Source organism: Pempheris klunzingeri, chromosome 22, assembly GCF_042242105.1.
Source record: "Pempheris klunzingeri isolate RE-2024b chromosome 22, fPemKlu1.hap1, whole genome shotgun sequence".
NCBI lineage: Eukaryota > Metazoa > Chordata > Actinopteri > Acropomatiformes > Pempheridae > Pempheris > Pempheris klunzingeri.
Window position 1 is genome coordinate 2,596,457 of NC_092033.1, and position 25,711 is coordinate 2,622,167.

At 43.9% G+C, this 25,711-nt stretch overlaps 2 protein-coding genes across 8 annotated transcripts; both read right to left on the bottom strand.

The window, feature by feature from the left end:
* Positions 1 to 3,143: 3,143 nt before the first annotated feature.
* On the bottom strand, positions 3,144 to 11,344 carry pfkfb3 (6-phosphofructo-2-kinase/fructose-2,6-biphosphatase 3). Of its 2 annotated transcripts, XM_070853635.1 has the most exons (14): positions 11,161 to 11,344; positions 9,289 to 9,420; positions 9,061 to 9,157; positions 8,892 to 8,958; positions 8,729 to 8,803; positions 8,565 to 8,621; positions 8,334 to 8,458; positions 7,968 to 8,175; positions 7,098 to 7,244; positions 6,909 to 7,013; positions 6,539 to 6,796; positions 6,230 to 6,418; positions 5,910 to 5,932; positions 3,144 to 4,511 (listed from the first exon to the last, which is right to left on the bottom strand). In XM_070853635.1, exons 1-14 carry the CDS (start codon positions 11,237 to 11,239, stop codon positions 4,505 to 4,507), a joined length of 1,569 nt encoding a protein of 522 aa, XP_070709736.1. In that variant the 5' UTR covers positions 11,240 to 11,344; the 3' UTR covers positions 3,144 to 4,504. The 2 variants fall into 2 exon arrangements, with proteins under 2 accessions (XP_070709736.1, XP_070709735.1); XM_070853634.1 differs by lacking the exon at positions 5,910 to 5,932.
* Positions 11,345 to 16,498: 5,154 nt separating this feature from the next.
* rbm17 (RNA binding motif protein 17) lies at positions 16,499 to 25,554 on the bottom strand. 6 transcript variants are annotated; one of them, XM_070854080.1, is made up of 14 exons: positions 25,441 to 25,554; positions 24,977 to 25,126; positions 24,666 to 24,782; positions 24,305 to 24,471; positions 24,107 to 24,219; positions 23,184 to 23,234; positions 22,660 to 22,798; positions 22,240 to 22,391; positions 21,834 to 21,884; positions 20,229 to 20,305; positions 19,969 to 20,067; positions 19,811 to 19,883; positions 16,734 to 16,831; positions 16,499 to 16,645 (listed from the first exon to the last, which is right to left on the bottom strand). In XM_070854080.1, exons 2-14 carry the CDS (start codon positions 25,097 to 25,099, stop codon positions 16,601 to 16,603), a joined length of 1,305 nt encoding a protein of 434 aa, XP_070710181.1. In that variant the 5' UTR covers positions 25,100 to 25,126; positions 25,441 to 25,554; the 3' UTR covers positions 16,499 to 16,600. The 6 variants fall into 6 exon arrangements, with proteins under 6 accessions (XP_070710181.1, XP_070710180.1, XP_070710183.1 ...); XM_070854079.1 differs by having other exon boundaries at positions 24,305 to 24,474; XM_070854082.1 differs by having other exon boundaries at positions 16,499 to 16,831.
* Between the last annotated feature and the right edge of the window lie 157 nt (positions 25,555 to 25,711).

Below are 25,711 nucleotides of genomic sequence, written 5' to 3' on the forward strand. Positions count from 1 at the left end.
GGACTGTTTAAATACCAATTCTAACTGAAGCAGGAAATGTATTGGTGGTGGTTCATCCTGAAATTTCACCTGAAAGCCGAATATCCCAAACTTTTAGTGAGTAGTGTAAATCATATTAACTTTCAGCTGTAATTTCACTTCGGCAACAAAACAAGACTGAATGTTAACAAAAGCCATTTTTAAAGACTAACCTGACTGCTTTGTTAATGTGGAGATCAAGTTTAAGTTCTGACAGACTCTTGGGACATATTAGGTTACTGGAGACTCTATACAGTAGTTGTTGTTCATATTTCGGTCTATTAAACGGGTTTTTCCGAGGTTTGAACCAGTAAACTTCCAGTCACACGCCGGACAGGAACGTGTGGGAATCAGACACGTTCATCTGACCGAGTGCAGAAGGCCGACAGTCATAAAGACATAAATGTGTTTTTACTGGCAGTGATGCATTTTCCACTGATCATGTGAATATAATAAACCATTCAGGATTTACGGGTGGATATTTTTACAATATTTATCAATTGAACTGTCAGTTTAGTCACATTAAGCTGGATGTTTCAACCTCCTACTGATACTTTTAGAGATTCTCTTCTTGCTTTTTTAGTTTTCAAGCACGCTTCATGCCACTCTTGGTGTTACGGCAAGAGGCATCTGTGGATCTTTTTTTTTTTTAATCAATTAATTTCTTTTGTTTTTAATCAACTGAGCTACTCACAAATGTTTCCATGTATCTCTTGGCAACTGTAGAAAGAACCCACGGGGCACAAGTGCCCATGGTTGTACTCATGAATGAGACTATTGTCGTGTCTGTATGGGTCAGAGAGTTTATGTTTGAGTGTGTGTGTGTGTGTGTGTGTGTGTGTGTTTATACTCTGTGTGTGAAGGGAACAAGTAGCCAAGATCACTTTGAGCTCATGGGACGGGGACACATGACCGGCTAATAAGGAAGAGCTCAGAGGAAGAGGAGGATGAGGAGGACAGGCCGCTGAGTCATGCTAAAGGAATGACAAAGACACCTGCTGACGGTGACTCAGGCTGTGAAAGTGTGTGTAGATGTTGGTAAACTGTCACCTAAACTCCTGTTTGGAGCAGGTGCCCACGTTGAAGAAAGGCTCTGAGTTTTGACTCGACTCCATTGGCCTACTGGGCCGCGCTCCATTACTCTCTGCGTGGTGTACCTTTAACCTGAGCGATTGGGAACGCACACAATCCTTCGTCAGCGCAGAATTAAGCGGCTATTTGTGGAGCTGCTGGCTTAGCGCTGCCTGCTAACACCAAGCCCATGAACTATTCATACGCCTGACACAGCAGCTCCTCTCTCCCACAGGGATTACACACACACACACACACACACACACACACACACACCACCATAACAATAACTACCAACACCAGACTGACCATGGTGAAGTCTACTTCAGGCTCACAACACAGTTAGTGAAACAAGAGGAGGTTAAAGGCCAGTAGAACTTAAAGAGCCTAATACAAAGTGCAGACAGAGTGTGTGATGCAAACTTGCATCAGTAAAGTGGCTCATTATAAATGACAACAGCATGCAAAGTTTGGATGCAAAGTAGGTTTTAGAGTTTCAGTCATGCTGTGAGTCTGTGTATGTGTGTGTGTGTGTGTGTGTGTGTGTGTGTGTGTGTGTGTGTGTGTGTGTGTGTGTGTGGAGGCGGAGCAGTGAGTGGTGGACCTGACTGCAGTCACATAACCAATCTGGCCACAGGAGGACCACCCTGAGCCAAGACAATCAGTCTGCCTGTGATTCAGACATCAGGAAATACCACATTCAGCTGGCAGATCCAGAGCGTCTGCGTGTGTGTGTGTGTGTGTGTGTGTGGAGAGGAAATAGCACTACACTGCACAGTATCCTGAATGGCATCTGGAATTTGAGGGGCAGTTTATGTCACTTAGCAGCAGGATTAACCCTCTGCTGTACTTTATACCCATATCAGTATTTACTTACAGCATTTATTCAGTATTAGAGTTTTCAGTACATAAAATACTTCTTCTACAGTTGGTGCAAGTTATTCCACAACAAATCATTGTACTGTGTGCTGTGATCTCAGTGTTTTTGGCTGGGACATCACACACAAACTAATTCTTAATCACTGTATTCAATCATTTCTATAAATGAGCAAATAGTGTATATTGAACTTATATATATATTTTACAGTTTTTCAAACTTGGTAGCTGTTGAGCCAAATGTTCACCTTCTGGAAAAAGCATTCACTAAGCAGGGAGCAGTAAAATATATCAGATCGTTTACTTATGCAAAGTGGTGAAAACGTCACACTCAAACTTTGTATTTCAGCATCAGGGGTGAGTTCAAATCAGCTGCTTCGCCTTTTAACATAAGAGTGTCTCAAAATGATCAAAACAACTATTTCAGACTTCTGCTTTTAGCTTTGTGTTTGTTTTTGTTTGTACTTTCAGGGAATCACACCAGATCAAAGTAGGTCCACTAAAAGTGCTTGTTTTCAAAGGCACCAGACTCCATTGACAAAAACAGTAATTTAACTCTAACTTTACACAAAATACTCAACTGTCCATTTAGGTTATAAAACTCATTAGGACAGTGAAGTTAAAACATTAATTTTACATATCGGCCATGTTTATCACATGAAAGCTGACTTCCAAATCACGTGTCCATACTTTGTCATTTGAAGACAGCACTGATGTCTGTGATGTGTTAATACCTGCACTGCTTTTGTAACATCCACCTGTTGTCTATACTGTTTATCCTTAAGGGATAAAACCCACACAGAGAAAGGTTCAAGGTTCAAACTGCAAACCTGCCAGCCACACACGTCTCTGTATTTTAGTCTCTACCACAGAAATTGAACGTATCACCACTAGAGTTCAGGAACCTCATTCTGCTGGATAGAGAGAACTCTTATCATCCACGCTTGACGCAACTTCACAGCAACATCCTGCCAGCAGCAGCCAGTCACAGTTAGCTTGATAAACAGAATGTGACTCACACTGTGTGAGTCAGGCAGCTTGTGAATGGGTGAGATAGTGAGGGAAGGGGAGTGGGTGCACGCTGTGAGCACTGCAGATAAGCTCCATATATGGAAACACAAAGGCTGGGCAGAATAGTAATGTTGGACAATGAGAAAAAGGAAACAACACACACTGTATAGTTTCCTGAAGTTAATTTATTGGTCCAGCAGATGCAAAATCAACTGTACAACACACTGTCCTCTCATGCATAGTCCTCTGATTAAAACAAAGTGCCTCTTGCTCCAAGCAGTCATCCAAAACTACAGAAAAATAAATAAAGAATATAATAAAACTGTTTTTACAAAAAACAAATTTCAAGTATCTCAAGCAAACAAGTTTCACTGAGAGGTTCTTTCCCGACAGATCGTGCTCTGCATTCAGCCCCGACACATTAGTACAAAAACATCTTCATTAAAACACCCCCAGAGACTCTCCCATCCATCTCCAGTTATACTGTATGTACACTAACATTTACAAAGATATTATTAACAGCACGCGTTGTTATAACAAAAATATAGGTGCTTACATTTGTGCGTAGCAGACAACGACAGCAAAAAGGAGAATAAACTTAAAATTAAGTTTCTTGTCAGGAGAGGTGGGCGTGGGCTGGAGCGCTGGAACTAAACGCAATGAAAAACAAAATATTCAAACAACATTCAAAATATTCAAACGATATGTGGAGTTATTAGGTGAAATGCGGCGCCTCTCCTCCAGCGGTCGCTTCCAGAGACACGGCAAGAGGAGCGGCGTCAGGCTTGCAAAACAAGCACTACAGGCACTCTACGGCTTCATTACTGTGAAGTAACGTGACGACACCAACACATAGTGACAGAGAAACCCAGATTTTATCCCCACTGTGCAAAATAATCGCTAATTCTGTGGCGTGTCAGCATATAAAGGAGTCGATTCAATCATGACGCTCCTCTTTTGCACTCCCGTTGGAAAACATGACAAACACCAGTGCTTCCAGAGTTTACAGTGTAAATTAAATATTACATCCTTCTTCATGGACAGTGCAGCCAGAGGTTGGAAAAAAAAAAAACAGGTGAGCTGAAAGTTTTCTCCCAGCATGAAGGTCTTTGGTCTCTCCAAAATAACAAACCAGAAGAAGCTGGTTTCCCCCGAGAGACGTCTGAACTGTGAGACACAACAGGAATGGCGGTCGATTTAAATGAGTCACAGTCAGTCCCAGAAAAACGCAGGTTCATGGGTGTCAAAGAGAAAATAAAAATGTCCGACAACAGCAAGACAGGGAGGATTTAAGAGTCTGACAGGGCAGCAGTTAAACAATCACGGCCCTTTTCGGACAGTAAAAAGGTGCAGAAACTGGTGACAAAGTGATTCAACATTTACCGAATTAAATCTGACAAACTGATGTTTCACATTATCGTATTCAGCAAGTCTTTGTCAGCGATTCACTCTCCGGCCTCTTGAGCCACATCGGTGCAGTTTCACTGGCAGGGCTGCAGGACGTCATGGCGACCAGATGAGTTTCTCCTCAAGTCCTGTAAACACACACAGAAAAAGAAAACAGTGTTAAGACTTCAGACGCCTTCTACATTGCAGAAACTATACAGGAGCCGGCTGCTTCTCTCATGTAGTGTAATCCCTAAACCACAGGTTACATCACCTGTGTGTTCTCAGGCCCTGACTTCCTCTATGGTATTTTTAGAGGGCAAGAAAACTCGCAAGGAGTTCATGAGTGTGTGAACGGGCTGCTGTGGCCAACTCTGTGTGTGTGTGTGTGTGTGTGTGTGTGTGTGTGTGTGAAGGCTTAATCCTCAGGTGATTATAAATGAGGCAGATAAGACCCTCACACACGGCCATCCAAGCTTTTCCGCTGCGCCAGCAACAACTAGCACAGACACCGACGCACTCGCCCTCAAGTAGTCGGTGAAGTTTACGAACACCTGCACGTTCATTCAACTGCCTGCTGGAGAAATGTTTGGTTTTTCTGTGCTAGGGAGCCAAAATCTAACAAGTGTGAACCATCCTTCTTGTCTGATGTTATTTCTACAGAGGGATCTTCTAAATATTATCACATATCCAATAATATTGCTAACCACTGTTCCACTGATCAGCACTAAACAAGCATCTACTGGGAGCTATCTTTAGCATGTTAGATAAAAAAAAAGCTTGGTTAGCTCCTCAAAAAGCTGCTGCGACATCTAGATAGTTAACTGTGTCACAGTAATCTGGTTTAGTCTGTCTGGCAGACAGTTATCTGAAGTCACCGCTGTCTAATGTGGCTGCAGGCTGAACTACGGAGCAACTGCGAAAGCCTCTACAGCGTGTTTACCTTTGAAAGACTAAGAGAGAAACCACTCGCAGATACTGGAGGACGGTTCGTCTTTAAGCAGGACAAGACGGGCCACAAATAAACCCAAACACGGAGACAAGAACAGGACAGTCAGCACGAATCACAGCAGCACATTGTGATGACGACAGCAGGCAGGAATCACAGGAATTTAAAGCGCGGAGGGAGAATTCCCTCTGAACAAATACAGTATGAAAGCTGTGTTTTTCTTCTCCCACATTCCAGGAAGCAGAGCTGCTGTTCTGCAGAAGTGAGTAAAGTCTGGGAGAGCACAGATTTACTGGAACTTTACTGATTTACTGAAGTATGTTGGAGTTATCATTGTAAATAATGAGATTCAGAGAGCCAGTCTAAGGTAAATAGAGAATGTGACTGTAAAAGAAGGTATAATATGCACATTTTTGAATGTGGATTGATATTTCTTTATGCTTTACAAATGAGATTTAAGTGTTACGTTGCTGCTTTCAGTTAAATCGTCTGGAAGTGCGGGAGGAGAAACAGCAGTGAACACAGCCAGAGAGCAGAGCGGTGACATGAAGAGAGCGAGACAGCCAGAGAGAGTGAAGTGAAGTGAGCCCATACTTACAGGCAAACTTTGCCCAGCCAGTGCTGTGAGGTGCAGAGGAGGAGAGGGCGGCAGAGGGAAAGAGGACGGGAAACAAGTGAGCGAACATACATGCAGTCTGTACAGAGGCAGTCAGAGAGGAAACAGATGAGGGACATGGTTTAGTGTCTCATGTCGTCCTAAATGCTCTTCAGAGGCTTTTCCATCCAGATACAACTCTCAAACCTCCTGCTATAAAAACCGTTTAGCAGCCATGAGACGTCAGCAAAGCCGGATCAGTTGAATCATAGAAGCAATTAAATATAGAATTCTTGAAGCGTGTTTGTTTATGAGGAACCAACCTGTCCGGCGAGGGCCAGCGGGAGGTGTGAGGGGCTGCAGAGTGCCAGCGAGGCCACAGAGGGAGGCAGCTCCTGGATCGGGGCCTCGTCCAGGTCGTCGATGCGAGGCTTCTTGATGTTTGACTCGGGGCTGGTCAGAGGAGTCACGCTGTTCCTCCTGATCAAGGTGCCAGGACCCCTCTTCACCTCCTGCAGGGTGGGACATACCAAACACACCTGAGCTGGATTCACTGCTTTCCGTTTCCTGTTGTAGTGAACTGTGACCCACAGCGGTCGGCTACACAGGATGTGACTCAGCTCAAACGTTACCTCCGGTCTGTCTCTGTGGGTGTTCACGGCCTCCACATTCAGATAGATGGACTCCACTTTGCACCCATAGGCGACCGGGGTGAGCTTCAGCACTGTGTGGAGGGGACACTTCAGGTAGGGCATCTCGTCTGCGCTCTTATCCAGGAAGTAGGCCAGCAGGCAGCGCATGACGGCCTGGTGGCAGATGACCAGGACGTTCTCTTGCCTCTCCAGCTCCATGATGACCGGCTCCACCCGCTGGACCAGGTCCTGGTAGGACTGCAATCAGGAGAGGGGGGGGGCTATTTATTGCTGTATTATCATTTAATTGTAGATATTTATCAAATATTAAAGCTTAGGTTTGTTAAATGTGGTTGTAGAGTGTGTGTACCTCTCCAGCAGGGTAGCGATAGTAGAACTTGTCTTCATCCCTCAACGCAAACTCTTCGGGGAATTTCTCCTTCACCTCGTCGTACGTCATCTCTTCACACACTCCCTGAAAAGAGCACATCCAAAGTGTGATACTTCAGTCTGGGAACGACCGGTGTATCTGAGCAGTGTGTGCTGGAGCGTCACTCACGGCGTCTATCTCGTTGAGAGCCTTCCACTGTTCGTAGGGGACTCCCAGGTGCTCGGCCGTCTGGATGCTGCTGCACAGCTGGCTGGTCCAAACCTTCAGGTCCTTCAGCTGCTGCTCCTCCACAAACCGAGCCAGAGCGGCCGAAAACTGCAGCAGGAGGGGAGCAGTGTTCAACTCCTGGCATTCATCCATTATGATACTTAAAATGTTGTTATCTTGTTAAAGGATAACTCCGGTGTTTTTAAACGTGGGTTTGAAATGACTGGTACATTTTGTTCCACTAGATCGCTTTAGCCGGGCAGAGCTGCAGTGGCTGTAATATAATCCTTTGTGGCAAATGCTCCAGATCAAAGTGTATTAACTCAAAGTACTTGTTTTTACCACTAACAGGCTCAGATTGTTATTCTAAGTGTCTGACAACCTGTTAGATCTTTTTTGTTTAACCAGAAATAGCTGTTATATCGCTCTGTTAAATGTCACCAGACTTCATTGACAAAAACAATAATTTTACTTTGGAGTTGTAGGTCTACCACTGTCTGAATCAGTTTCTTTTTTTGTGTTACTGTGTGACTTAAGTGTTAGCTCAGACCCAACACACAGTAAAGGTAACACACAATAACACAAACAATCTAATTAACCTGCTAACCTACCCTAGCAGTGGACCAGCCACTCCCAAGTTCTGCTAGGTAAAATTACTGCCTTTGTCAATGGAGTTTGGTGTGTTTGAATAATGTTCATTGCCTGTTCTCAGTTTTTCTACCTACCAATCATTTCAAACCCAAGATCTTTAAAAACAGGGCCGCTGTTTTAAAATTCCAGTCTTCTCCTTTAACCTCGTACTTTGAAGGTTCTGTCTACGGCTGTTCATACCTGTCTGCCCCGTGGCGACAGGCCCGCGTCACCGCCCAGCCGCCCCACCAGGTTGTCGGTGTTCTCTCCGTGCCGACACAGGTAGATGGTCCGGGGCTGGACGTGGATGTTCATCAGGTAGTAGACGATCTTACTCTGGATGTGATCCTGAATCCGGTTGACCAGGAAACGCCGGCCCACGTCTATCACCTTGATGAAGGAGAGGTCCCTGGAGGAGGAGGAGGAGGAGGAGGAGGAGGAGGAGGAGGAGGAGGAGGAGGAGGAGGAGGAGGAGGAGGAGGGCACACAGGATTAGAGATGACAGATTCATGTGGGTTTGTATTGGAAACTGCAGTTTGTCTGACAAGATGGATGCTGATCGGTTACCTGTCGTGCTGATCGGGGTCCAGAGGCTGGTAGCTGGTTTTGTAGCACTCAATCCTCCTCTGGAAATCCAACATCGCGTCAGTCTTGTTGCAGTCCCGGTAGTCTGGGCACGACACCTTCACTTCCTGCACGAGGAGGGAATGTTGTCAGATGGCAAAAACCACGTCTGATGCTAGAGAGTTAGAAATATTTAGCGTCAGGACACATTGCTGTGTCGTGTTTGTGACTCACCATGATGTTCGACGCAATGACGCTGGGGTCGTCGCACACGGACTCGATGAAAAAGATCTACAAGCACAAAGACAAAGTTAAAAGTCGCTGCCTTGACGATGATGATGTTGATGATGATGATGATGATGCACGTTGACTCTTCTGGTCGCCACAGCAACACTCACCTTGAAGCCATTCTCAGTGCCAAACTTGAGGATCATCTCTCGCCTCTCTCTTGTCGTGTTTGTGGCGTCGAAGACCTGACGGAGACACGACGCGGCTTTGTAAGACGACGGCTTCTCATTTAAAGGGTTTGGAAAAGCGGGTGATGCATGATGGGAAACTCACCGCTACTTGGCCTCCCTCGTCCTGCAAATAGGACTTCACATCCCTCAAGGCTGCTAAGGCACATTGCCTGAAGAGCAAAGAGACAGCGGAGAAGTTCATATCACGTCACTGTGTGTGTGTGTGTGTGTGTGTGTGTGTGTGTGTGTGTGTGTGTGTGTGTGGGACTTACTGTCTGATTTTTACAGCACACTCATTATCAGGCTTAAAGAAGTCGTAGGAGCTGTAGTTCCTCACCGCCTCCCTGCGGTACTCCCCCACGTTGAAGACTACAACAGGCAAACAGAGGAAGAAGCACCGAGCATGAACAGCATGTCCCAGAGGTAGAAACCTGAGCGAACACTGTGTCGCTGATAAGCTACTGAACAAACTGTGTGTGTGTGTGTGTGTGTGTGTGTACCTTTGGTGGGCATGCCGATCCAGTTGAGGTAGCGGGTGAGTTTCTTGGACATGTACGTCTTTCCTCGAGCCGGGAGGCCAACCATCACGATGACGGTGGGCGGGTTGGCGAGATGGGGGGGGGCACCAGCCGCTGCAGAGAAGGATGGGGGGGGGGTAGGTAGGTCGTGAAAACAGTTCCTGTTTACAAGCATCTCTATCTTGACTGAGCAACTTGTGCTCTGCAACCTGAGAGGCTCATTAAGGGAAGAGCTTGCTAAAGAACTCACTGTAGAAAGCTGTTGTTACTGTGCTCTGATGATTAGCATTGATACACCACTTCATGTGCCATGAAACCCTGTCAAAAACAGCTTTTTAACAGTGAAATGAGCCTTTTTCTGCTGTTTTGTAAAGTTTTGTTTAGTTCAAAGTTTCTGGAAACAATCAGTGGTGTTTTTGGTTTGGATTTTTACAGCACACGAAGCTCTGTTTTAAAACTGAGGAAGGTTTTACAGCTTTTTGCAACGTACAAAGTGGCGTTTAATATTACTTGCTGTAATAAAAACAGCATCCTGACAGTTTGCTGCTATTTACAGTGGAGATATTTGTCATTCTCTGCTTACAAATAACGCCAAGAGCTGCAAACTGCCTGAACTTCTTCATGAAAGCAGCTATAGTCTCCGTTTCTCTCCATGCCGACCCACTCCCAGCCAGCACATGGCCGTCTGCTGCCGCCAGACTCGCCTTTTACTTCCACCTCACTGCACACTGACCCACTTCTGCACGCTCTGAACCGGCTTGCACGAGCCGGGGTGAGGTCGTTTTCAAACGGGAGATTTTATATCATGTGATGTGCTGCTGCAGGCTACTCTGGATCCACACAGTGGATCAAAGTGGGCAGATGATTCTGCATCAAGAAGATGTTCTGTCCCCCCAGTACAGCATCCCATCACATCCTACACCTGACAAATGTCTCAGCTCAGTCTCCTCACTGATCAGCAAACCACAACATCGCCATCATTACACAGTGAGCAGCAGCAGAGGCTGAAGTGACGAGCTGGTAGGATACTCTGTCTGAACGAAACACTTTCAGCTGTAGCATTAAACATTAAGCACTGAAAAAGATTATGAGGCAAAGTCTCATTCAAAAACACAGCAGAGAGCTTCATCAGTGATCTCTACTCTTGGCTCTTTAGGGGGTTGAAGGCAGAAATGAGACTATGGCAAGCTGAGAGTACCAAATCTCATCATTTACATACTTTTACATAAAAGCTGCTGATTGTTCACTGCGCTCTCCACAAGCCTGGTTTGGGCTCTTAAAAGCCTATTAAACACTTCTTTCCTCTATTGTAGCATCTACCTTCTTTCTTTTGTACAGCCACTACGTTTACAGTTTTTAGCATTTATCACTTTTTTATTTGAAAAACATCTATCTCTTTATTTTCCTGCATTCATTTTATCTATTTTAATCTCTTAAAATTGCCCTTTAATGTCTTTATATGCACCTGAGATGTATTTTGTCAGGCAAAGATGCTGAAGTCATGCTTCATTAATATCAATATTAATAATAATAATGTAATTGCATGAGGTTTATAATTACACACAGTATAAACCAGTTTGAACGCTGCTGCTTAAATCGTTTTATGTTTTGTTTTGATTTGCTTTTTTTTTTAACAAATAGTATAAATTGATATTTTGCCTCTTTCCGCTTGCCGTACAGTGGCGCCGCGCTCACGTTCCGATCGCGTCACCCACCTTGGTTACCCGGCACCCTGGTAACCATGGTGACAACAGCGGGCTCCGATGAGCAGAAGCGAAAAGAGCCGCCGGACAAAATGGAGGCTAAAAGTGTCGCACCGACACCGTCAGGTAACAAAGCTCACAGGGGGGTTACCTCTGCGGGGCGCCGGCTTGTCATCCTTGGTGGGAATCCAGATCTTTTGGATCCTGTTCTGGGTCAGCTCCCTGGGCATTCCTCCGGGGACAACCGAGCTGCTTAGATCCCGGTGGAAAGAAGACGACAACGGGCACAAAAAAACACCAAAGGAGCCGGTGGCTGTCTGAGCAGGAGCCTCGTCCGAGCCGAGCTGAACTGAGCTGAACTGAGCTGTTCTGAGCTGTTCTGAGCGTCTACAGAGCGCGAAGAGCCGGAGCTGAAGTGCCGGTCTGCGGCACACATCCGCTATTTAACCCCGCCCGGCTGACCGGGAGGCAACGTGACTGCAGTGACGAAACACACACACACACACACACACACACACACACACACAGCAGCGCCTCACTGTGGTAGTCAAACCCCGGTAATAATAATAATAATAGTAATAGTAGTAATAATAATAATAATAATAGTAATAGTAATAATAATAATAATAATAATAATAATACCTCCTATAGTCTACAACACAGTGAGCTCTATTAGAGTTCAATGCAGTAGTTCGTTCCTATTTAAATGAGTCATTCTTTTTAAATTCTCATTTATTACACACGTATTTTATTAGTAGTAAGAGCAGCAGTGATTTATATTCAGTTTATATCATGTTTTCATTCATTAGTGCGCTGATTGAGGCTATTCTAATGTGATTTGAGGCTACTTGTTGTTTGCTTTTAATACGGTATGAATACGGTCAGAAGTGGCCGCAGCTGTGTTTTTATTTCTAATGCGAACAAACAAAAAAAAAAACAGTTCAGCTAATAATGATGCTTGAAACCAGAGTGATTTTGTGAGTTTTGTCCTGCTTCAGGCTCGTGCCGCCTGCCAGCTGCTTCAACATGAGCTGATGCAACCTGCAGGAGACGTGCAGGGCTTCACATCACCTCCCTCCGCTTCCTCACACTGGGCTGTCCCCTTTGAGTCACAACGGCGAAGATTTATATATAAAGTGATGTGGTATAAACATTAAAAAGCCCGCATTGACCCAACATGTGTCATTTGTACTGAAAATAATTTGAAATTCAGGAGAACCAGACTCCCTTGATAAATTCTATTAAAATAAGATCAGGATTAGACACTGAATATACAGTCCAGAGTGTTTGATTGACGAAGGAGGGACCTGGAGAGCTTTTATAAACTGAAATTAAATACACTCCAACTTCCCAGTAATGCTTATAGAGAGTGGATCTTACAAATAATGATAATAGATTAATGCTAAAATGTCATTATTTCATCACACATCTAAACCAACTTAATTCTGATGTTTTTCATTTGCAGTGTTGTGTGTGGTTTTCTACAGCGTCTGGGCAGAGACTAAATATAACGACTTACTCAGTTTGTGCTGGTTTACAGTTTCAGTCTGACTCCTGTGACAGCGGGCAGCAAATGGAGAGTTCAGATAAGCAGATACACACACACACACACACACACACACACACACACACACACACACACCATCTCACCACACTATATTCTTGCAGTATTTTCCAAATGCAACACAAGATATCAAACCTTAAAAGCTTTTTGACATTCAGTGATTTGCTAATGACTTAAAGTGCATCTGTGGTGCTCATTACTGACTTCACCATAACCTCATTCTGTGTACAATTGCAGTTTTTTTCTTTTTATTATTTGTAACCTCTTTTCATAAAGTGCTATCCTCATTAAATTCACAGTGACTTGCATACTTTTTTTTGCCTACAGCAGCGGTACAGTGTTTCCTACAGTTCACTGTAACCTGAATCGAGGCTGCACTGTGAAAAATATGTAATTCAAAACACATTCGCAACTACTGTTAACTTTTTTACAGTGTACAGAACTTCCTTAATTGCCCCACTTTGTACTTTCAAAACCCTCTGAACTCTCTCCAGCCTCCAAAAAAAATAAATCTTCATGGCATGTCTTCTATAAGGGGAGCTGCTCCACGACAGGAAGTCAAAATTTACAGAGTATATAACAACTGTAGCACAGTCAGCATGACTAGGCTGATTTCCAATAATGAATTAGCTGCAATGATTCTGATAAAAAAAAAAGTATACTAATAATTTTATTTATAGAGTACATTTCAAAACATAGTGTCAAAGTGCTTCACAAATAATACAATAAACCCCCATAACAAAAGGAACTCAAACTGCAAAAAAGAATAGAACATTAAAATACAATAGCAAAGTAAACTACAGAAGTTACTGCAGAAAAGCAAATCTACAAAAATGAATCAAAACAGGGTTATGTGATCTGCCTTTTTTGATCCAGTTAACAGTCTGGCTGCAGCATTTAGCATAATTTGAAGATGTACGTATGCCTGTACTGTTTAGGCAGGCAAAAAGCAAATTACAGTAATAAATTCTTAAGAAAATTAATGCATGTGTAACTTTGTCCAAGGCAGAGAAATTATCTGATTTTGAAAGTTGATAAAAACAGGAATGAGCTACCCTGCTGACGTGCTGATCGAAAGCTCGGTTGGTCTCTTTTTTTTTTAATCAGACATCCACATTTAACATCCTTTAGACAGAAGTTAATGTTTTTTTACAGACATATAAAGTGGTGTGTCATCGGCATAGTGATAAATAGAAATAATATGATTGTGCATTAATCTGCCAAGTGGAAGAATGTAAACACAAAACAGAAGAGGTCCTAGGACAGAGCCTTGAGGTACTCCACAGCTCATAGGGGCAGTAAATGTGAAATTACCAAAATTATAAATTATTACAGTGACTATAAACTGTCTGTTTGATGATGGTAAGAGGTGACCCACTCGAGAGCGGAGTCTGCAACTCTCACAGTGTTTTACAAATATAATAAAAGTTCAAATTTATAAACTCAGACATCAACAAAAACAAAAACACAACTAATTAAACGACTAATTATCTACAAGATGGACTACCTACAGACTCTTCACTGCTGTTAAGGGAACATAAAAAAGGTTTATTATGTCAGTGGCCAGGCTTGTACTTTGAATACCCTCTGAACTCTCTCCAACCTTTCCCCAAAAACCTCATTCTGTCTGGCACTTAAACTGATATCCTGTTTATTTAGCAGCGTTTATTAATCAGAAGAGACAAACTCCTTCCTGCAGACCACCAGAACAAAGAGACAAAAAGGAGCTGCAGCAAAGTTGTGGTATTTATGTGCTGAACATCCTCCTCAAACATAAACTGATGAAGTAGGGTTAGAAAAAGAAAAGTAGTGTCGTAGAAGGTCGGGCTAGGATCTTTCTTTACGACCTGAAGGATTCAGACGTGGCACAGGCTGGACTGAAAGTGGACAAACTGTTGTGAAATCAAACTTGGTTTCTGTTCTGTTGTTTGTCCTGATAGTGAAACACTTTTTAAACTTTGCCTTAGAAAAAAAAAAAAAAAGAGTGCAAGAAAGATAAAGTTTATAGGAACACGGATCCAGTTTGTGGGTTTTTAGGGGATAAGATTACGACCTTCCTTTAACTTACTGTAACACTCTTATTTTTACTGGAGAGACTGACGGAAGACAAACATGCCTGCTGAATGAAAGCTGCTGAAGGCCTTTGCGAGTCTGTCATGAGATTGCCGTGGCTTTTATTTTTCACATATGATGCAAATTCATCGAATAACAAAGAGGTAAAAGGATCAATTATTGCATGATTAAAACAAATAGAGAAAAGTGCAAAAAAGATTTTTAAAAATCTGTGTAGCAGTACCCCATTTATCATCTGTTATAAATATATAAATAAACATAATTATTCAGTCCTGATCCCAAACCTCTATCCTCTAAACCACCAAGAAAATAAGATCGTTTCATCTCAATTACTAAAAGATTTTCTCTTTACATGACAGATTATGCGGATCAAACACCAGATTTTGTTGAAAATAAGGCATTTATTCAAAGCAGTATGTTTTAGTCCAGGCGGTTTCCTTACCTTGAAAACACAACAGTTGAAATTAACATTTTCCAAACTTTCAAGGCTTATAAACCCTGTGTGACCCTTTGGAAGATCACTGAACATGAAAGTTAAAATGCTACTAATGCACCGAAGCATCAGCGATAATCTAATCTAATCTATAAGGATGTATCAGTCATGGGGGCCATTTTGTTTGCAAAACTGAGTATGAACATTTTGCTGCTTTTATTCAGGTGGAATTATGAATGCAGAACTTTTCCTTGGTTCTGGTTTCCAATACATCTTCGGCTGGATGTTGGCAGGAAAAACTAGACGCAGCATATCCAGGTCAACCTTCGTGTCCATACACAAACACAGTGACCCCCCTCAGCCACTTTAAGCCACACGTATCGTGATCTCTCGACCTCGTCTCAGGTCACACCCACTGGTATTTAGGTCGGAGTTTAATAGGCCTCTGACGGCCAAACGGCATCACCCCGCTCCGCTGTGCACGCTCAGGACACGCTCGCATCATCAGTTTCACGCCTGGCCTCTGCAAATACAACCACAAGCCTGAGAGGAGCCATAACAAACCTGCTGCTGACCCTGAAAGTCTGCGTGCACGTGTTCGTTTGTCTGACACTCATTTAGCCTTTTTCTTTTGTTACTTCATTCAAAATCACATTAAGGACTTCAGCGTTTTTAGCTGTCTGTATTGTAGCCTGGCTGCAGCTTTTCAAACTAAAGGAATGCACCTTTAGCTGCACTCTTTCCCTTTTAAAATAGATGCATTTAAATTAGTACTAATAGATGAGAGATGTTTAACGACAATTCTACTACAAATCTTCTATGTGAGCTGGTCGTCCATATTCCCTCGTCCTTTATATCCTGCACCATGAATGAAGGAACAAAATCCTTCAGATGTCTCTCTTCTCGTTTCTGATTTTCTATCCAACCTGCTTCCCTGATCTGAATTAAAGCTGCTCCAGTGGGATCCTTCCTTCTGACGTATTTCACCGGACCCTCAGGGGCCCTTTTGGCGCACTTACATAAGTTCTGAATGAGGCTGGGGCTGCGTTAACCGTCCCAGTCCCCTTCCCATAATCCATCAGGGCTAAATTAAGACAAAGGGGCTCTGGGGATGCGTTAACACCACTGTGGAACCTGCGTTATGTCAGACACACTTCAGAGAGAAACTAGGCTTCTTGGATATTTGGAGCTGCTCTGTGATGAGGCGAGGGCAAGTTTTGTAGTCGGTTCATGATTTTGCTGGAAAGTGTTTATATCAGGAAGTAATATTTCACATTCTGGAGCGGAAAAACAAATGTAGGAAAGTCACCATGACTAGGCTGGTTTCTAATACTGAATAATTAGATTTACTGACTCCTGGAAAGAGCAAAAACACTTAATTTTGCATTGAATAATAACAAATGAATGAAGAAAACAGTGTAAGTGGACGTAGTTATACCCTTTATTTTGTCTTGACATAAAAGGTAGTCTTCATCACAGGAAAAAGAAACGAACAAAAAAAAAATAAAAATAACCAGTGAGCTACAAGATGGACTCATCACTACATACAGACTCTTCACCGTTGTTCTGGAAATATAAAAAAAGGTTTATTATGTACAAGTGGGGAGGTGATGTGTGTTCATTGTGTCTGCCGGTGCACAGGGGGACGTCAGACCTGCTCGCCGAGGTCCAAAACCCGAAACTTGTCCAGATTGTAGAAGCAGGCCTTGACGACTCGCCCGCCGAAATACCGTCCGTTCAGATCCACCACGGCTGCAGAGGAGAGGGAGACGGCTGAGGTCAGACTGTAACCGGCTGCACAGATAAACCTTTCAACAACAAGGTTGGTGCTGCCATATGAAAGGTACTTTGACAGTTGTTTACATCTTTTGGGTATGAAATAACTGGTAGGTACAAAAACTTGTGGAAATAGTCCAGTGGATCGTCTCTGCAGGCCGTGAACATGCTAGAACAGGTGTAATGTCATTTTTCAGGGCAGTTGCACCCAATCATAGGACACCCACATGCTTGTTTTAGCCACTGACGGGCTCAGATTGTTATTGGAAGTGTCTGAACAGAAAGGATCCCTACAGAGAGAGACCTGTAAGATCCTTTCTGATTAATCAAAAACAGCCGTTGTACTGTGCTATGTCAAACCCACCAGACTCCACTGACAAAAACAGTCATTTAACCTTGCTGAACACAGGAGTGACTGGTCTACTGCTGCCTCGATCAGTTAGTTTGTTCGGTGTTTTTAAGTGTTAGTTTGGATCCAGCACAATATTTGTGTAACACACAATAACACAAAGTCACACAGTAACACAAACAAACCAACTGCAGTCCAGCAATCACTGTGTAAAATTACTCTCTTTGTCAATGGAGTCTGGTGGCTGTGAACTGAGCGATACAATGGGTGTTTGTGGTCAAACAAAAAGGATCTTCCAGGTCTGTCTCTGTAGGGATCCTTGCTGTAATGTTGTCTGACACTTACAATAACAATCTCAGCCTGTCAGTGGCAACAACAAGCACTTTTAGTGGACATGTTTTGATCTGGTGCAACAGCCCCAAAGGATTACATTACAGCCATTACAGCTCGTTGCTGCTGGCTGAGATGATCTACTGGACCAACTCCAAAAGTTTTTCTACCTACCAGTCATTTTGAAAGATAAATAAAAATAGGACCCCAGTGACCGTGTCTCTCCTTCTAAGAAGAAATGATTTGATCTAAGTGGAACAAATTGTTGTGGGGAAACAGCTGAGTGATGCTAACAGTGATAGAAGCCCTACCAAGAAAAACAACTTTGCTCTGACTCTCACACTTCTGGGAGAAACACAAGATCAGTGTTGTTTGCCTGTGTGCGCCTACAGAGGCAACATACAGTAAATACTGTCCTAAAACACACACACACAGCGACACGCAGCATTCATTCTGTCCTGTCTGGCAGTGTTAACCTTATCAATGAAAGCAACCTCCTCTTGTTGCTGTGTTTGTGTGTCCCCATGCGTTTCCCCTGTAGGACACCTCTGATGGCCTCTGATGGCACATTTCCTGCCGTACAGCCTGTCGACATTGGCTGTACAAAACAAAGTGTGTTATGTCGCAGTGATTAGACTATCTCATCACACCCTGAATAACGTGTGTGTGTGTGTGTGTGTGTGTGTGTGTGTGTGGAGACAGCTCAGTGTACTCTTTGGGGGATATGCTTATTCGGGTCAGCTGAGGCCATCGATACCACTCTCAGAAATGTGAGCTAAATATGAAGCTGCAGCCTGGAGCTGGTGTACCAGTGTAAGTCAATGCATGTGGACAAGAAATAGAAGAAATTACATTGAACAAGCAAGAGCGTGCTAAGCTAAGCTAAGCTAGCTGGCTTGTGGCTGTAGCTCCATATTGAAGACATGAGCCGTGGTACCAATCTTCTCCTCTGACTGTCAACAGGAAAGCGAATAAGGCTATTTCCTCCCTCAACAGTTTGTAAGCAATCTCTGATCTGATGAAGGCAATTTGGAACAAAGTGCTTTTTGCAAACACGTCCAGAGAATTTTAAATGCTTCCAAGAGCAAAATCAGCCTCACTCACCACCAAATGTTACCCTGAGACCCAGACTGAACTTAAAGAGCTACTGTCAGTCCCTTGTTTGCCTGATTTGGATGCACTTGCAGCTTTTGGTCTTAATTGTTGTTTTACTTGTTGTTGTTTAATTTAATTCTTACTTTTTAATGGTTTAGTCATGTTTACTGACTGTTTTTATTAATGTGTCTATTTTAATGGTGTTTGTTGAGGTCTAATGTTTGCGGCACGTCTTCTGCGGTCACTCATGCGTTGTGCAGCACATTGTGTATGAATAAAGTTTTGCTTGCTCGCATTTGAAAGGTGTGTGTGTGTGTGTGGTTGCGGGCTGTGGCGCTGTCCGTAGTGCTGAACGGAGGTCACTTGTGTCCAGCAAAGCATTTTTCCCCGCTGGAAACACCCGTCGCTCGGTTTGTTTGATACAGAATATCTGTGCTAGTAAAAATGTGGGCACAAGGTAGAGCGCTGGCTCAGCGTTACTTTTCATGTTGATAATTTGGTCGTCATCTGTTACAGACATGGATACTCAGAGACCAGCAGTATTCATTTCTAAAGCTGTTCTACGTCCAGTCAGACATTCAGAAACCCCACAGAGGCCGAACGGATCGATCCTTTGTTTCATAAGAACATTTTCACGGCACTGCGAAGACGCTGCTGTGAGAACTTTCAACCTGAGACTTGGTACATTTCATGCAGGAAATCAGGTGTAACTGGGCTAAAGGTCGTGTGTGTGAGCAGCTGCCCTGTTGAGGTCACCTCTAACCTGTTGGGTGTGTGAACTCCGACCTAACTGCACTGGAAACACAAGAGAGCAATAAAGCGTTTCATCATCATGTGTAGAAACAGATCACACTGAGTGTTAAAACAAATCCTCACGACTGCAGCCCTCCGCATCGTTCTTTGAGAGTCTGTCCCGCTTTCCGGGAGCTGTGATGCAAGCGCCGCCCCGGCCGGTGCCGCAGGGAGACGGCGAGGTTGCTGGGCCACATATGATGTAACACCACAGGGAGTCTCACCTTGTTTCTGATCTGGGCCAACTCATTTAGATTGGGACACACTTTCACCCACATTATTAGAGCAGTTATACAATGGAAGGAAGAAAGTGATGCGATTACATAAAGTTGATCGCCCACCGGAAACGCTGCCGGTTTGTGTGGGTGAGACAACAAGGAGACACCGACCTTTGATGGCCGACTCCACCCTCTCAAACTCCAGAAATATTCGGACAGCTTCGTCGTCCATCACGTCCGCAATCTGAGAAGGAAAGCACAAAGTTTCAGTGATTTCCCCGTTTGATCAAGCTATGCTCTTTGACCTTCGTGACCCTCCTCTCTCTCACCTCAAAAATGACACATTTAACCACTTTGCCGTATTTCTCGCACTCTTCTTTGGTCTCTCCCTCCAGGTCTTCATCCACCTCTCCTGGGCCCACCATGTTCTACAAGGAAGCACAGACGTGAGGTCTACTTGTACGGGAAACCAGAAGATAATTATGTTTAATGCAACCACCGGCACCTCAAGTGGTTCACATACAAAGTTGAGGTTTTATAATTTTCTGTGTTTTTCTATCACATCGATCCACCAGCATTAAGAACGCACCCTCAGCAGGACCACTTTGGTCGGGTTTTTGAGGATCTCCGTGAGCGGGTTGGCCTCCGACTTCTTGGAAGAGTCCGCTGGTTGGACGGAAACAGAGACAGAGGTCACATCTGGTTTCTCCTCACGAGGACATTCACGGGCTGCTGGTGAGTTGGATGGAGCAACTGAAGCTGTGTAACAATGTGCTTTATTGGACTGAGCTTGACTCCGTATGCAAGATAAATGAAACAATTCAGAAAATCTCTTAGCTGATATAAAAAACACTGTTCTGTGTTTGCTAAGCTGGTGCGATAGCCACCTTTCCTCACTGTCTTCTGTCACATTTTAAAGCAGTGCTTCTATTGTGTTATACATGCTGCTGAGGATCTAAATGGGTCAACTCAAGTGCAGAAGCATTGTTGGTGTTCTTGGAGAACTGACTAAGCAGCAGAGGGATAAATATGTTGCACAAAGGAACACTGTGCATATTACATCTAAACTTTTCAGACAGTCCCAAATTAAACATCAACACTAGTGGTCGGGGGACAGTGGTCCCCAAAATGGGACTCAGGGGCCACAAAGGTGTCCTGGTTTCTTCTCCCATTTAATAGCGGGGAGAGAATTTAAACCTGAAGCCCTTTACAGTCTATACAGCTGTGATAACACAACTGGTACAAATGGAGCAGTGATGAGCTTAACTTCCACACATGATAACTAGTGGCTGAAACAAACACTGCAACCAGGAAGAAGCACAGGATCAAGTTTACTGTTTTCACTTCAAAGCCCACAAAGAAACCCACTCATCTTATTGACCCATTTCATCACTGGTTTGTGTTTGCTTCAGCGTTTTACCTCTGAGGTCGCAGTCAGTGCCGCTGATAAACAGCCTTTTGTCTAGTGAACACTAGTGAAAATAACTTCTGAAAGTGTAGATTCAAAGGTTTGACATTTAAGGAAATACGATTATTCAGTTTCCTACAGAGAGTTAGTATCAGTGTGACGCTTCAGCTAGCAGCCGGTTAGCTTAGCATGAAGACTGGAAACAGAGAAACTGATAGCCCTCTAATTATGGTACACTTTGGTTTTTGTCCAGATTAAACCAGAAAGATCCAACATGTTAATTAGTGAGCTTTGTGTGTGTTGGCAGGCAGACTTTGGGGTAGCTTTAGGCCTGATCCCTGTTTTCAGTCTTTCTGCTAAATTAAGCTAACAGGCCGCTTTATATCTAACAATCAGGTGTAAAAGTGGTGTCAATCTTCTCATTACCTCTCCGGCAGAAAGCCAATAATCATATTTCCACAAATGTTGAACTATTACTGCTCAACGAAATGAGCAAAGATCGCAGTGCTAGTCCACATTAAGTGTGGCATTCATCCAGCAGAAAACCATGCACAACTATTCTACTCATTGCCACGTCGTATCTTAATACAGAACTCTTTTGGATTTCCAGGTTTGGAACCCACTCAGATTAATGAGAAGCATCGCTGCCTTCAGTTCGGTAACGGTGAGTGCTAGTAGATAAACACGTGCATGGATGAAACACATGCAGGCACAAAATAAAATGTGATACAAGCAGGACGGTACACTGTGTGTAATGGGAGAGAGAAGATGGGAGTGGAGGCCAACCTGCAGAGCCTCCGCCTGAAGTCTCAGCAGCACCTGACTGGCTGGACCCTGCTGCTCAGTCACACACAAACACACACATCCACACACACACGCACAGTCACACGCAAAATGAAAAGGTACAAAGACGTGCACACAAAGTCACTGTAAAACATCTAACTTCACCTGGAGTCTCACCATGAAAAGTGTGGAGCAAAGATACACATGTTGAAAAGGCAAAAGTGAAACCAAACACAACAAACATGGAGCAGCAGCCTGTTCATGCAGCTGACGGGTAAAGATGACACGAAGGAGAGCAAAGCGAGAACTCACAAACATAGACAAAGAAGAACAATGTGTGGAATACATCATGACGGGAGAGCGTCTGCAGTAAAAAATGTCAAACCCCCCCTACAAAAGTAGGACTTACGTTTTTCTGCAGCGTCGCCGATGATGATCTTTCCTCCTCTCTTGCTGGTCTTCTCCACGGACAGCGCCGTGCTGAGGCCCTGCTCGTGCTTCCCCAGGCCCTGGCCTTCCTTAAAGCCGTACTTCTGCATGATCTTATGGGCCACCGTACCTCTATGGGAGTGCATGAGGTATAAAAAAAAAAAACCAAAGCACTGCACCACACTGTAACCTACCATCTCAGTTTTACACATTAGAACCATCACAATGCTGCCACAAAGAGACTGTAGAGCCTTTCAAGAAAAACTTATCAACTAATATTAATTTGGTTTTACCTAAACATAGAACTTCATTTATTAATTCCAGTGGAGGTAAATTTAAGCTAATGTACAAACTGCATTCATTTCTTGCTTGTGTGTGTGTGTGTGTGTGTCCCACCCACCCCATGTTGGCCAGGAAGGAGCTGGTTGGTCCAGGCGGTGAACGTGGCCTCTCTGCGTCTTCGTACATTGGTGGAGGGATGGCGGCCTTTGAGCCTCTGGCGGGACGAACTTCGTCCTCGTAGGAGAAGGACGCCGAGCCTAAAAAACACAGAAAAGCACGACCTCTGTTGACGTGTGCTTAGAGAGGCCAGACTGATGATGTGGACAACACTGCCCTCTGCTGGAGACACTGATGGTCATCAGCGTTTCACTCAGGACTGCAGATTACAGGCTCATTCTACAGTGTTCAACTCTTCCATGTTACTGAAAATACAAAAGCCTCATTTTTCTCCAACTAGTTAAACCCCGAGGATCATTTATCTGCCTGTTGTTTCATACAGGACTGCCATGACACTGCTTCTGTTCCTGTTTTGTATTAATGAAATAAGTCAGGGATTCACAACAGATGCTGTTGTTTTTCTGCTGCTGTATTCATTCTGTCAATGTTTAAATCCAGCACCACCTGACGTAGCACAGGACTTACCATCCCTGTCCACAAGCGAAGAAGGAGGGGCGATGGCTGCTCCACCCATACCTGGGAGAGAGAGAGAGAGACAGAGGTGAAGGTTAGTTTTTGATTTGGCTCAAACATGATGAACATGATGCAAAGCTGTTAAATTCAATGCATCAAATGAGTGGAGATCAGCAGTCCTGTGAAAAGCACCGTTTCTTTACATTGTGTTGACGTTCAAATTACAAAAAGAAAACAGACCTCCAGCGACGGCAGACCTCCAGATCCACAATGAAATATTGATTTAATTTGTTTTTTATAGTATATAAATGTATAGATATTAAAGAATAAACCGGACATTTGAGGTTGACATAATATCCCATAATTGTTGTGTGGTCGTTAAAAAGTAAAAGAAGGTTTAAAGAGGTGAGTCTGAATACCTGAATAGTAGAATTTCAGTCGCCTCACAAAACCTCTGTGATGTAACATAGAAGTTAATACAACATGTTGTAGAGTTTAGTGTAATTCACTGTTTAAGAGGTTAAGAGACTGTTTGTAACTCAGAGAGTCAAGATCAAGATGACAGCAACACGTGAAGCAGACAAGAAATCTGCCAAGTTTCCAATTTCTCTCAACTCGTAAACATTTCCACACAGCAGATTTATTACCAACATGGGGAGTACATGTCCTCATCATGTCCTGATGCACTTTGCTTTAATGCTACCAAAGTGTGGCTGACTGAATCCATACATCAGATCCAGATTGATGGATCGTCACACCCCGAATATCAGTGCTAGAAGTTCTACAAACCACCAGGTGTGACTGTGTTTAGTGAGTTCGAAGCCCAGAGGTTTCAAATCTTTTATGGCACAAAAAGAGAGAAAGACCTCATTTCGTCAGACTTCATCTTCCCATCACCACTAATCAGACACATCACTGTGGGGTGAAATACTCACTGCGTTTCCTCCGCTCTTTCTCGTACTCCTCGTCCTCATCTGAATCGCCCTCTGCTGCAGGGAAACGGGAGAAACCACTGGGAGCTCCACCGTCGTGCCGGTCTTTCCTCTTCCTGCAACACACCAAGTTCAGGATTTAAACTTCTTCTAGATTATTTTTTATCTCTTAGTGAGCGAAGTAAACAAGCACGGCAGTACTTTTCTCTTTCCTCGATCTCCTTCTGCCGCTCCTGCTCTCTCTGCCGCTGTCGCTCTTCTCTGTGTCGCTTCACCACCTTTTCGTAGTCGTTGGGGAACATCGGGTCGTACTCGTCTGCCAGCGGGATCAGCACGTCGCCGGACGAGAAGCCACTGGGCACGTTGTCCTGCTGAAGACACAAACACAGGGAAAGTTAACAACCTGAGTGAGATAGCTGCGTCTGTGGATGCCATCTGTTGAGCCACATTGGTGAGGGTATTTAAATTTATTTTTCTTTGCTGCAGCTGGAAACATTTTTGACATTTTGCTATCTTAAGACTTCATAGTCACTGATGACCATTTCCACAGGATAAGACAGACCTTGAGTCCAGCGGCAGCATGTGGAGGAGTGTCTATGATCTGTCTCTCATCACTGGAGCCTCCTCTCTTCAGATCAATGACCGGAGCCAAGACAGTGGTCTGCTTCATCCGCTGGGTCTACACACACACACAAACACAACAAAACCCCTGCATATGTGCACATGTGGTATAATGTTTCCTCACTGTACCTGTCTGGCATTCTGAATACATATTCATGTTAGCGTATTCACTGTATTTGCACCAGTATCTTCTCTGTGGCAGATCTGTTTCTCTCTCACAGTCTGCCACACATGCGTGTTGCATGTGCCTACCTTGGCCTGGGTCAGAGCCGCCTTCTTCACCTTCAGCTGGGACTGCAGCAGCTTGAAGTTCTTGGACCAGCCCTCGGTCTTGGTGTCACTGGCAGCCACACCGAGGTCATCGTACAGCGACATTGCTGCCTGTCAGCGCGCTTCTGTCTCCTGACACACAGAGACACATTACTTTAGATGTCAGCTTAACTGGAGCTCCACTTCGTAATGCAAACACCTGACTGGAAATTGGGGTTGTAACTGGGTGATTACACGCAACGACGTTGCTATAAATAAGTAGTATAACTTAAGGAAATGAAAAAAAGCTATTTTAAACCAGGAGAAACAGGCAAAGTAATTGATTTAGCTAACGTTAGCTAATGCTAACATGGCTACTTAGCTAGCTCAACTGCTGTTTCTAAGTGAAATTTTCTAGAAAAACTAAAAAAAAAAACACACATTACAGTAGCTTATTTTCAACTTACCCCTTTTAAAAATCCCTGCACATTAACTAAACGTATGTCCCTGTTTGATTAAGAAGCTGAGAGGCACATTTGATGTAGCATTAGCTTCTAGCTTTGCGAGGCGGAAGGCAGCAGCACAACAACACAAGTTAGCGCGACAGTCGACGACACTTTACGCTCTTGCGCCACCTGGCGGCGGGAGGACCGCGCCGTGACCCCAACAGGACGCCCCACAGCTCCGTGTTGCTGTATAATTAACCATGTGGGAATATTATGAGTATCTGCTCCACTT